Source organism: Apodemus sylvaticus, chromosome 1, assembly GCF_947179515.1.
Source record: "Apodemus sylvaticus chromosome 1, mApoSyl1.1, whole genome shotgun sequence".
In the NCBI taxonomy this organism is placed as follows: domain Eukaryota; kingdom Metazoa; phylum Chordata; class Mammalia; order Rodentia; family Muridae; genus Apodemus; species Apodemus sylvaticus.
Window position 1 is genome coordinate 62,578,142 of NC_067472.1, and position 11,696 is coordinate 62,589,837.

The window sequence follows — 11,696 nt, forward strand, 5'->3', positions numbered from 1 at the left end:
ACACACAGTTAGTAGACATACACATTAACACACAAAGTCACATACTCAACATGGTCACAGTCACATACTCAGACACACACACTAAAACAGTCACAGACATACTCAGCCATACAAAGACATACACATTTACAGTTTGACATAGTTTTAGATGCACACACTGACACATAGTCAAAGTCACATATCAAAGCAGTCGTAGACACACATACACATGACAGTCTCATATTCACACACAGACACAGTCACACACATATAACACACACACACACTGAGACACACAATGACACACAGTCATATACTCAGACACACAAACAGAAACAGCTACACTCAGACAAATACACTGTCAAAACTAACATATTGTTGACAGTTACACTAACATATACAGTCACAATCACCAAGACACATACTCAGACACACACTGAGATGGATGCATTAAAACACAGTCATAATCTCAGCTGGGTGTGGTCCATACATTTGATCCTAGCACTCTAGAAGCAGAGGCAGGTGGATCTCTGTGGAGTTTGAGGCTAGCCTAGACTACAAAGGGAAACCCAAAACCAAACAATCAACCAGCCACCAAACAAAGTCAGTCACAGAATCATACACATAATTCTGAGACACAGTCATACTCTCAGGTATAATAACTCACTTACAAGGGGCACAGGCAGAGATACTTCATTTACAGATCCAGTCAGTCGGTAAATTGGCAGACACACTGACACCTTGACACAGTCACAAACACAAACTCAGGCCAGGAATAGTGACATACAACCTTTAATCTTAGCACTTGGGGCAGAGACAGGCAGATTTCTCTGAGCATGAGGCCAAAATGGTCTACAAAGCGAGTAGACATTGTTCCGTGTCAGCCAGGGCTCCACAGAGAAACTCTGTCTCAAAAAAACAAATCTAAACCACCATCACCACCACCACACACAAACTCGGACATCGATGCTGAAAAATAATGGATAGACACACCCCTTCATGATTCCAGTCAACGCAGCTAAAGGCACATGACTTGGCACCTTTAAAATCTTAAAAATTATCTGTGTATGCATGATGGCTATGCTATGGGTATGTGTGCTATAAATGTGTATGGAAATCAGAGGACAATTTTGTGAAGTTTGCTCTGTCCATCCATTTTACGTGACTTCTGGGGTTTAAACTCAGGCCCCCAGGCTTAAAGGGAAGTGCCTTTATCTAGCAATCAATCCTAGGACCTTCTGCTCCTTGTTATCTCCTGAGAACCTCCGTCCTGAGAGTCATACTGTCTCCAAGGGGCTCTTTCATGTCTCATCACCCATAGCCTCTGGTCGCAGTGGCCTGGCTATCTCCCTGCAATGTCAGAGTCCCTGGAGCCTGCAGATCTGTCTCTGATCTCCCTCCTGCCCTTCCACGTCCTTCCTGCCATTGTATCACACACACCAAAACCTGTCTGGACAGGCAATTCCTTCCCAGCCTGTCCCCCAACCCTGAATGAGGACTGCAATCTGGGATTGTTTCCTGGGGCTCATGTTTGCCTAGCAGTGGGCCTCTGCTCCCACAGAGCCACCCTGAGCTGTCCTGTCAAGTATAGATGTTCACACTGCTGTCTTGATACCCCAGAATGCTGAGCCACCTCAAGTTATACCCACTGTCAGGGCTACTGCACCACATGTGTTGGGGACCCAGAGGTATAATCCACTACAAAAGGCAAAGTGTCCGCCAGTTCTTTCTCCACAAAGAATTTTTATTTGGGCTTGTCAAAACCACTGTGCTCACTCGGGTCTGTGGCCCAGACCCTGCTGTCATAGGTCATAGGCCAAACCAGGAAGGGATACCAGGGCACCGCGGGTCGCTGCTTTGCCTCTGCTGGGGTAGCTCCTCTTCCAGAGGGTCTGGAGAACTGGGCTCCTTCTCTGGAAAAAGATCTGGGAAAGTGAAGGTCTGCCCATGGGCCTGGGGAAAGAAACAGGGGCTTAATTGAGAGCCAAAGGCTAGCCTTCCCATCACACTCGGACTCATTGCTGGGCTGCTAATGACCCTGGACCCTGGATGACAGACAACAGGATGATGAGCCGCCAGTGTCTCTAGGCCGGGTTCCTGCTGGGAAAACAAACACCTTGCAGGCCAGCCCTCCAACCTTTATCTATCACCAGCAGGCTATTACCAGGACAATGGCCCTTTTCATGGACATTATCTCTTTATGGGGTCTGCACCAATCCAGGGCTCATTAAAAGCAGTCCAGCAAAGGCCCTTTTACCAGGCGGCTGCCGGTGGAACTGGGGGCAGGAACTAGGAGCAGAAAAACAGGACACAAATGACGTCTGGTGCCATGCTAAAACTTTTTCCATTCAAAATATCTAAAGACCTTCAGCCACATTAAAGGCCGCCCTCCTCCAGGCTCCAAACTTGGCAAATAAAATGCACACAATGTACACAGAAACCTACATATGCAGCAGTCTATAAATCAAGCCCGGCTTTGCAAATTAACTGCCTTTACGTCTTTCTCTAGAAGTTCAGTGTGTCAGCATGGCTGAGTCCCAGCCTGGGCCCCAAGCACATGGGCCAGAACCAGTGAAGGCCCTGGAAAGGAGAAGGAAGCCATCTCTGAAAGGCTCTCAGGGCTGGGAGGCTCACTGTTAGCATCTGCAAGACAAGAGGTGTAAGAGGGAAGGGGCACAAAAGATCCAACCTGGATGCAGAGACCCTCCTGCCATTCCCTCTAGTCTCAGAGGTGGACAAACAGGGGATTCTAAATCTGGGACCTTAGTAAGTTCTGTCAGAGGTGTACACTTTGGGGCTGGGCTTAGTTAGTATAGTTCCTGCCTAGCACCTATGAGGCCCTGGGTTTGATCTCCAGTACCACATAAAACTTGGTGTTCTTCATGTCTGTAATCCTAGCACAGAGGAGGGAGGAAGAGGCACAAGGATCAAAAACTGAAAGTCATCCTTGGCTACACAAGGAGTTCGAAAACAGCCAGCACTACTGGAGACCATGTTTCAAAAGTAAAATGGGGGAGGCAGCAGCTCATGAGCAGGGCTGACTGCCCATCCAGAATTGACTGCTGGCTTTGATGGCAGATGAAGTCCAAAACAACAGCTTAAGGTCCAGAGATAAAGACAGCCTATGCAAGGGGCTAGCAAGGAATTTCAAAAGAGCAGATGTGAGGGACCCGCATCACCATCTATGGGTACCAGTATGAAGACTATCTCTAAGAGATAATTGCTTCATACTTTTGAAAAAATGTAGCCACCCACCCTCTAAGGAGGGAGAGCCGGTTTTGAGGGGCCCAAGGCAGGAAAGAAAAAAAAGGCCAGGGGAAAAGTAGAGAAGCCAGTCCTGACTCCAGTAATCCCAGGGGCCTCACGGGCCATTGTTGGGCTGGACTGTGCCTGCCCGCAGCATTTACTCTGGAGCCTCGGGCTCACAGCCTGTGTGCAGCGCTCAGTCACACACCATTCTGTGTAAACATGGTCAATGCTCTTTTTGTTGTGTGGGGACTGAGAGCTTGCTAAGTCTCCCTCCCCACCAGACCAAAAAGATGTTTATCAGGTTCTCAGAAGAAAAATGTGGTTGCCCACCACGTGGGAACCGCCTTTCCCCTTCCACACTCACAATGAGCTGTCTCTCTCCCTCCCTCAATCTCTCTCTCTCTCTCTCTGGTTGCCCCTTCCTGAACCTCACAATGCAGTTACCAGAAGCCCCTAAAAGACATACTAAGAAGACAAAGACAGCCTTTGCAGATACAACCAGGAAGTCCCAAACACTAACCATTTCTAGGCTGGAGCCGGGAAGGGGGTGCGTTACAAATTTTAATTCTGGCTAAGAAGTCTTGCCTAGTGGGGACATGACGGGCCCCTCCATTTATCACGATTTCACAGAGGAAGGTGGACGTGCCTGGTGGCAGCTGCAGCTGCCAGATCTAAGAACTACTGAGTCCAGCTTTCATGAGTGTGGTGGGGATGAAGAGGGGAATGTAGGGGCTCAGATGTCTCAAAAGCCACTTGTAACCATAGCTGTCTCTGAAGTGACTTGTGGCAAATGCTAGCATATGGATGTGTCCCCGCTGGCCGTGACAGAGACAGATGGGTGGATTCAGCACCCAGCTCACAAACGCACACACAAGCCTTCAGAGGGCCCGAGCCTTCCTTTCCCACCTGCATGGGCTGATTTTATGCACAGCAAATATTAGGCCCCGTTTAGAACAACTGTAGCTCTTTCTTCAGCAAAAAGCTGCCTCCCTTACAGGGTCTTTGAACAAACAGCCACGCAGCCGGGCGGGTGGGAGGAGCCCATTCTCAATAGCTTGACTGCCACCTAGCGGCCTGCTGTGAAGGCTGGGGCTCCCCGGAGGGCTGTTTACACTGAAACTGGAGAAATTGGAGGAAGCCCCCCTGTGGGGTTCAAGCAGTTGGGGGCTAGTTAATGGACCCTGTGAGTAGAGTCTTCCCTGCAAGATTCCCAGAGGCCAAAGGGGATTCTGTCCGGAGACTGAGACCAAAGGGCACTTGTGGTTTAAAATTTGGCCTCAACAACAGTGGGTCCAGGACAGAGGCTCTAAAGAGAGAACAAGCTTGAAAATGTGTCTTGTGAATAAAGGCCCAGGCTAGGAGCCCTCTCCTAGAACCCCAGGCGAGGATGAGGTGAAGGGGCTTTGGTGCCTATACTCACAGAATTACTGTCATGGCTGACTAACAGTAGAATGTGCAGGGCCCACAAAGTCCAGATATCTCAACCTTTTCACAGCACTGGGCTCCTAGGAGAACAAAAACTCCGCACCAGGCTAGGTATCCTCACAGAGCTGTGGCTTTTCACATTCACCTTCTGCTTTCTGTTTTCTCTAAACACATGTAACCAAGGCATGGACTTGTAGCACAAAAGAAAGAATGGATTTACTAAGGTCTACGGAGATGATTTGCGGAGGTGCACTAGGACCTAGGCTCCTCCTGCCCCAGGTCTCCAGGTCTGGGCTCTGGTAAGGTAGAATGCATTGCACAAACAGCCCCAGGACACAGATGAGACAGTGAGCTGAAACAGAGCCGGCCGGTCTCACTCACCAGCTGCACGTAGGCCACTTTGTAGTCTGGTTTTTTGATCCTCACATTCTTATGATCCCTCCTCCTGTTGGAGCCTGTGAGGGGACAGCAGACAAGGCCCTACCTTAACTTCTGGCTCTGATCAGCCCTACAATCTAGAAACCATTTTCCAGTAAGGCACAGGATATCATCTGGAGGTGGAGTGGGGAAAAGGCTTTCAAATGGTGGGCTGAACACCAGAGAGGGGTCTCAGACACACGTCCCAGTAGAGCCACTAAAACCAGTTTCTCTGTTTAAGTAAAAATAGTCTTTGAGATGGCTGGTGGGGGCACACACCTTTAATCCCAGCACTCAGGTGGCAGAGGCAGGCAGATCTCTGAGTTAAAGGCCAGTCTGGTCTACAGAGTGAGTTCCAGGACAGCCAGGGATATACAGAAAAACTGTCTTGGGAAATCAAAATAATGAAAAAAATAAAAGTTTTGAAAATAGAAATGACAACAAAAGGTTTTATAAGAACAAAAGGGATTTCTTTGCTCTATGGTGAAATGGAGATTCTCTACAAAGGGCATTTCTAGGATGGCACTACCAGCCAGCCCTGGGCACTGACAGGCCACTGATAGGCTACATTAGGATCTACTACAGAAGGACGCTGTGGAGGCCTACTAGAGACCAGCTCAGGCCAAGGAAGTGGTTCTAAGGAACAGGGGACATTTCAGGGTCACAGCTAAAAGTACTAGGGAACCTTCAGGGAGGTACAAAGGAAGAGGCTGGGCACTCTCTGACAAGTCACCCAAGCCTCTCGGGCCTTTGTTTCCCCTCATGGAGAGTCTGAAGACAATATGAAGTGGGCAAAGGGCTATATGCTGGTGGCAAGCCACCAACACAGGTACCCACCATGCTGAACCCGGGTGCGCACAGCAGCCACGGGAACATTGTAAATCCGCTCAAGGTAATTCCGAAGGTCCACCCTGGTCATCCTGGATGAGACAGAAAGAAAACAAGTCTGAGCTAAGCCTAGATAAAGAGACAGATATCTTACCTAGGGATAAGGGTAAAAGTCCAAGGAGCAGCTGTGGCCAGGTGAGGCTGGCTCCAGAGCTGTCCCCTCCAGACAAAAGGATGAGCTAAGAGTAATGAGGGTCTGATTTCATCAGAACTGTTTACTCGGTCCTCTCCACCTGGATCCTTGATCATCACCTGGAGCCAGCTGGGCTCAACCCTGATAAAATGTAAGATATCAGGCCTGTGGCCAGGCTGGGCTCCTATCTGTATCTAAAGACTTTAGGGTCTATGAGACACCTGTTGCCAGAGGAGCCTCTAGGACTTGGGGGACAAAACTCATGGTGGCTTTCAGCACAGCCCTGGCCACCATAAGTTCCTATGTCTGTCTGTAAAGCTGAAGAAACCCTAACCCAGCTTCTACAGGATCTGCTCCTGCCCCCAGCCCCTTCCGGCCCAGCTGAGCTGGTCCCCGAGGCTTTCAGGACTCAAAGCAGTACAAGCAGATGGGGCTGTACTGAACCTTCCTTAAAAGGGGCCACATGGAACTGAGCGGAATGAAGTGAGGAACTCAGAGCTAACATTCTAGAAGCTCTGCAAATCTCAGCATGCTCCAACCCAGCCTCCGGGGACTCCTTTCCTGGGAAAAGGATGGAGGCAAGAATTCAACAAATCTCAGGCTTTCTGTTAAGCTTTCCCCAGGTGGAGGGAGAGCCAGGAAGCCAGCCAAGAGCACTCTTACTCTTTGGCTGCCTGAAGTTCTGCAGACACCAGGCCCCTCCACCATCCGCTGAGCAAGCAAAGTGGCCCCAGGTCTTTCCACCACAGGAAAAGCCTGGCCCTGGGGAGCTGAGCTAAAAAACAGGACAGGACCCACATCCTGGAGGCCACTCCCCAGCCCCTGAACTCCTTTAGGGCTTACTTACTCCATGGGGATCCGGAACTGCACAGTATCTTCAGGCTGTGCAGTACCAGGCCGCACCAGCTGAATGAAGAAGTTAGTTCGAAATACACGGAGCTGGGGGCCACCCAGTTGGTAGAGGGGGTACCTGCTCAGGAGAAATTAGAGGATTAGGGTCACAAACACAGTGTGGCAGGCTCATGTGTCCTCTCAAACTAGCAGGGTCAAGGCAGGGTGGGGCAGTTACACATAGGACCTGTCCCTACTGCATGGTTTCATTAGTATGGGGGCAAGCAGCTTCCCAGTCCTTGGCCTCGTTTCTGGGTGCTAGGGCTACTGACACTACAGCCTACCTATAGAAAGGGCAAAAGGGCAGCAAAAAAAGAAGAAAGAAAGAAACAAAAGCAGGAACTGATGCTCATGGCTGTGGCATGGTAGCAGGATAATGGTCCCAGCTTGTAAAACTGTAAGAACAAGGAAGGAAGGACCTCATAAACAGGGCAGTGGTGGTACTCAGTTAGGAGATACCATCTCTGCCAACGGCCTACAAACTCCTGCTACTGGGGAGTGGCCCGTCCGGTCACTCTCCCCCCCAGCACAGAAGAGCCCATGCTCCTCAAGAGGGAGGAAACCAGGCTGGGGGCCGAGAAGACAGTGTGTCCTCACTGGACTCGTAAAACTACCCAAACAAGCAGGATTTGATGGGGTAGTCAGTTTCCCACCATTATCAGGCCTGTAGACAAAGCAGAATCTCTGCCTGGTGGTCTTGCACACCTCCGTGCCCACCTGAGCAGACATGGAAGTGGAGAGGAGAAACTCAAGACACATGGTGCCCAGGTGGAGGGTGGGTGTTGGTATCGGGACCTCTGAGACCTGTGACATCATATAGGCAACAGTGCGGCCTATATGCCTGTTGCCAAGGCAACAGCCACCATGTTCCCAGAGTCCATTGGGCTCATCTTTACCTGTGACCACATCGCCCACCGGCCCTAACGGTACACAGTACCACCTAGGGTCACACTGATAACCAGAGGTATGGCATGTGGGCCAGATCTGGGAGCACTCAGCCCCATGACAGACTGAGTTCCATGTTGATCTAGCTTTGGGGAAGTATATACTGGCTCTTTAAATCCAGGGAGCACCACATTGGAAGCAGCAGTCTGAGAGTATCAGGGGAGTTTCAGGGCTGAGAAGCTGAGTTTCAGCTGACTCCCAAGGCAACATGGTGGGAACCTCAGAAGCAGGCCCCATTGCTAAATGTTTGCCCAACTCAGTGAATCAAGAGCCTACCTAATGATCAAATCCATACATTGTGGGCAGGCCAGCGGCCTAGAGACTGCCACCAGTGATCTGGCAGAGCCTCCCTGAGAGGACCTTGAAATCTGTGCCTGTAGGAACAGGCAGCCAGGAGGGCAGAGAAAGAGCAGGTTCTGAAGGGGGGTATGGAGTCTTGATTTACACATCCAAGTCAACTGTGGTACCCAAGGGGCTTCACATTATCAGTAGGGCCCAACTGTGTCATACCATGAAGACAAAACTGGGAAGTTCTTACCATACAAAGGGGGTGCAATGTTCACTAAAACCCCTAGTCTCTGAGTCTTCGGGATTAGGACCTGAGGTCAGAGGCTCTGAGACCACACTGAAGTTGTGAACAATTTGCAAATTTCTGTTCTCCTTATATCTGCCCTTGCCTACAAACTCTCCCCACAGACTGCCAGGCGTATCGCAAGCCTGGTGACGCCCCTCGGAAAACTTGCAGCCTGGTCTTGGTCTCAGGACCCTCCCTACTCCCCACCCTTGCTGCTCTTCTGGAGTCTGGCCTTTTAGGGTTCCCTTAACTTCTTTTCTACTGTTTTTTCACGAGCACCCCCAAACATCATACCTCAAGTGGACCTCTTGGCTCTCTTTTCCTCACTGGGAGCCTGGCTCCCGACTGGTAAGCTGTAACTTGTCTCCCAGAAGCTCAGGTCTCATCCCTAGTCTCATCCTGCCCCTACCCACCCATCACTTATTCACGCGTGGGTCCAACCAGCTCCCTGCAAAGCCAGGAGGTGAGCACGAAAGCTGAACTAGACTGGCCCTGCCTCACACAGACCTGGTTCTGAGGTCACTTGGTCTCCCCCAGCCAGTCTGCAGAAAGAAATCACAAGGTTGCCCACCAAGCAACTCCACCAGTCCTCTCCCCTTCTGACTGCAGGGTCCCCCAAATTCTACTTCCACGAGAACCCTCAAAACCGCATTAATGCTCAACCTGGGGCTACCCAACCAGTGGGTCAAGTGTTTACTGAACACGTGTTTCCGGCTTAGACTGTGGCAGGCTAGAACTGCTGGCCACGTGGAGACCAGTGAACGTAGCAACTTTTGGGGGCTTGGGCCTGGGGTCCTGCAGGCACCGGCCAATCCTGGCTCAGCCCTGGCGGTCTGCCAAAGCGGGCCAAAGCCGCTGGCTGTGACTGACAGCCAGGACACTGCGCCTTGGTTCCCCTGCCGCGTGGACCCTGGCGGGTTTCCCGCCGCGTGCGGGTGCCTCCGGCTTCCGGCCCGGGCCCCGCACCCACCCGACCTGGGCCGCGTAGCCCGTTCGGCGGGGCCACGACTTTACTCACAACACATTCCGCGCCATGGCAGTCGCACCTCCTGGTCAGGAAGGAGCGACGCTCGCCCCGCACAGCACCCGCGCTGGCACAGCGCCCCCTCGCTTCCGGAGGCCGCGCTACCCTCTCCCTGCACCGCAGGGGCCCCCCGCACCTTCGGTGTCCCGCAAACCCCACCCCACCCCCAACTCCGCACCCGCAAAGCCCCGCCCCCATCCGTGCACCACGCAAGCTGCTTGCGCACCGCCCCCGCACAGGGCACCCCGCCTCTCAGCCTTACACACAGTACACAGCCCCGCCCCTCACCCAGTCCCGCAAAAAGCCAGGGTACACACTATACCCGTTTGTCCCACCCTAACACCGCACAGAATCCTGCATACTACTCGGTGTATATATAGTGTACTTCTCTTCAGCCTCTAAGCACCCTACACCCACATGCTTTTCTACCCACAAGGGCACCACACTTTGCCAGGTGCAGTCCCGCATCTTTGCACTGCTAATTGGTGGATTCTACAAAGGGCAACTACAGTCCTGCTTCCCCTCCCCAACATTGCATGACCCCACCAAGCACAGTCATACACCCTGTACCCTGAAATCTGTTCTGTGGATCTACTCTGTTCCCTTGCTACAGGTAGCCCAGCAGTCCCTTTGTTCCCACTCCCCTTTTTCTGCCATCCCAATAACGCTCACCAAGGCCTGACCATCCAGACCCCACCCTGTGTTCCACAGCCTAGCCTTTCTTTCTCTGCCAGCTCTTTGTCCCCTTTCCCCCGCATAAGCACATCAGAGGCTACACCCATGCCCCACCCCACATAGGACCCTAACCCCCCTAGACAATTAAGTCACAGCCTCTCCAGCAATCTCTTGGGTAGCAAAGATGGGGAAGGGTGAGGTGGACTGGGTCTCCTGTCTGAAGTCTAAGGCCCCTCTCCCAACCCAGACTGGGTTGTTTTTCCTTCCAGGCAAGACTCCCAGGACCCCCCTCCTTTCTCCTTTCCTCCCTTTCTTGGCTGCCCAGACACATTTGCAGCCCAGCAGCCAGCCCTGCATACTCCCTGTCCCAGGAGCCCCTGGCCACACCTCCTTCAAGAGGCCACTAGCCTCCCAAGGCCTTTCTGTTCACAAGTCCTCAGCCCTGCAGGTCAGAGACCCTCTAGCTTAGCCTTCACTAAGGAATCCCTGTCCATAGCTCTTGTCCCGACTTGATGGTATTGCAGCTTTCTCTGCTGCCTGGGCCATTTCTCCCCATAGGTCCTCTATGCTGTTTTCCAGCTCCCTCAGTCCTTGTAGATTTCTGTCTGTATCCCACGGCAACATAGTTGTCTTTGGGGGCTCAGGAAAGAAGACGCAGATGGAGATATCAGGCACATTACATCCATATGTGCCTGATGGTGGCTTTGGGAGACCCATCTAGACTAACCCATTTAATAATAAAAAAAGACCGTTGGGATCACCTAAGATGAAGGAATTAGAGGTAAGTAGTGAGCACAGATCCCCGCCCATATCCAGGCCTCCTATGTAGTGATACAAACTGAATGTGGTTATGACCCAGCAGCAGATACTAGCCTAGCCTGAGTTCTGAGCCCCCTCTCTCTTCCTCTCCAGACCAGACTTCCGGGGTTTTCTCCCACTTCTCCTGGCACTCGTTGCTCAGTCTGACTGGACTGTCACAGCCCTGTACACTACCCATTCCATACCTCCTCCAAGATGCCTAAGTCTAAAGAAGGGGACACGAGGACCAGAAAAGTACAGGGTTGTCCTTTCCTTGTAAAGGACTGTTGTTTAGCCATGTTTGAGGTGGGCTCAGGGTTGTAAACAAAGCTGGCCATGCCTGCTAGGGAAGAGACTTGGTAGACCATGTGGGACTGGGAGATTGAATTTAGATTCATCAGGCTTGGAAGCAAGCACCTTTACCTAAACTGAGCTATCTTGCTGGCCAGCTCTAAAATTAGGTGGTTCTGAGAGTCCTCCTGTGAAGGAAGCATTCAAGTGTGAGGCGACCTATGTGACATATGGTGTACATAATAAGACTCCCTAAAAGTCAAGAGTAGAGAGGACTGGGAACAAAGACAGTGCTGAGCAGGAAGAAGCCACATGGCCCTGGGAGCTGGGGTCCTCACGGCTTAGAACAGAAAGGGAGAAGGAAAGGGTCCCTTCCATAGGGGTGATGAACGACTGCTCTTAAGACA

The 11,696-nt window shown here is 51.6% G+C and overlaps 1 protein-coding gene across 1 annotated transcript; it reads right to left on the reverse strand.

The window, feature by feature from the left end:
• Positions 1-1,702: 1,702 nt before the first annotated feature.
• Mrpl23 (mitochondrial ribosomal protein L23) lies at positions 1,703-9,637 on the reverse strand. Its single transcript, XM_052194953.1, has 5 exons — positions 9,520-9,637; positions 6,939-7,061; positions 5,908-5,990; positions 5,035-5,108; positions 1,703-1,932 (listed from the first exon to the last, which is right to left on the reverse strand). The coding sequence occupies exons 1-5, from the start codon at positions 9,534-9,536 to the stop codon at positions 1,789-1,791; spliced, it is 441 nt and encodes a 146-aa protein (XP_052050913.1). The 5' UTR covers positions 9,537-9,637; the 3' UTR covers positions 1,703-1,788.
• Between the last annotated feature and the right edge of the window lie 2,059 nt (positions 9,638-11,696).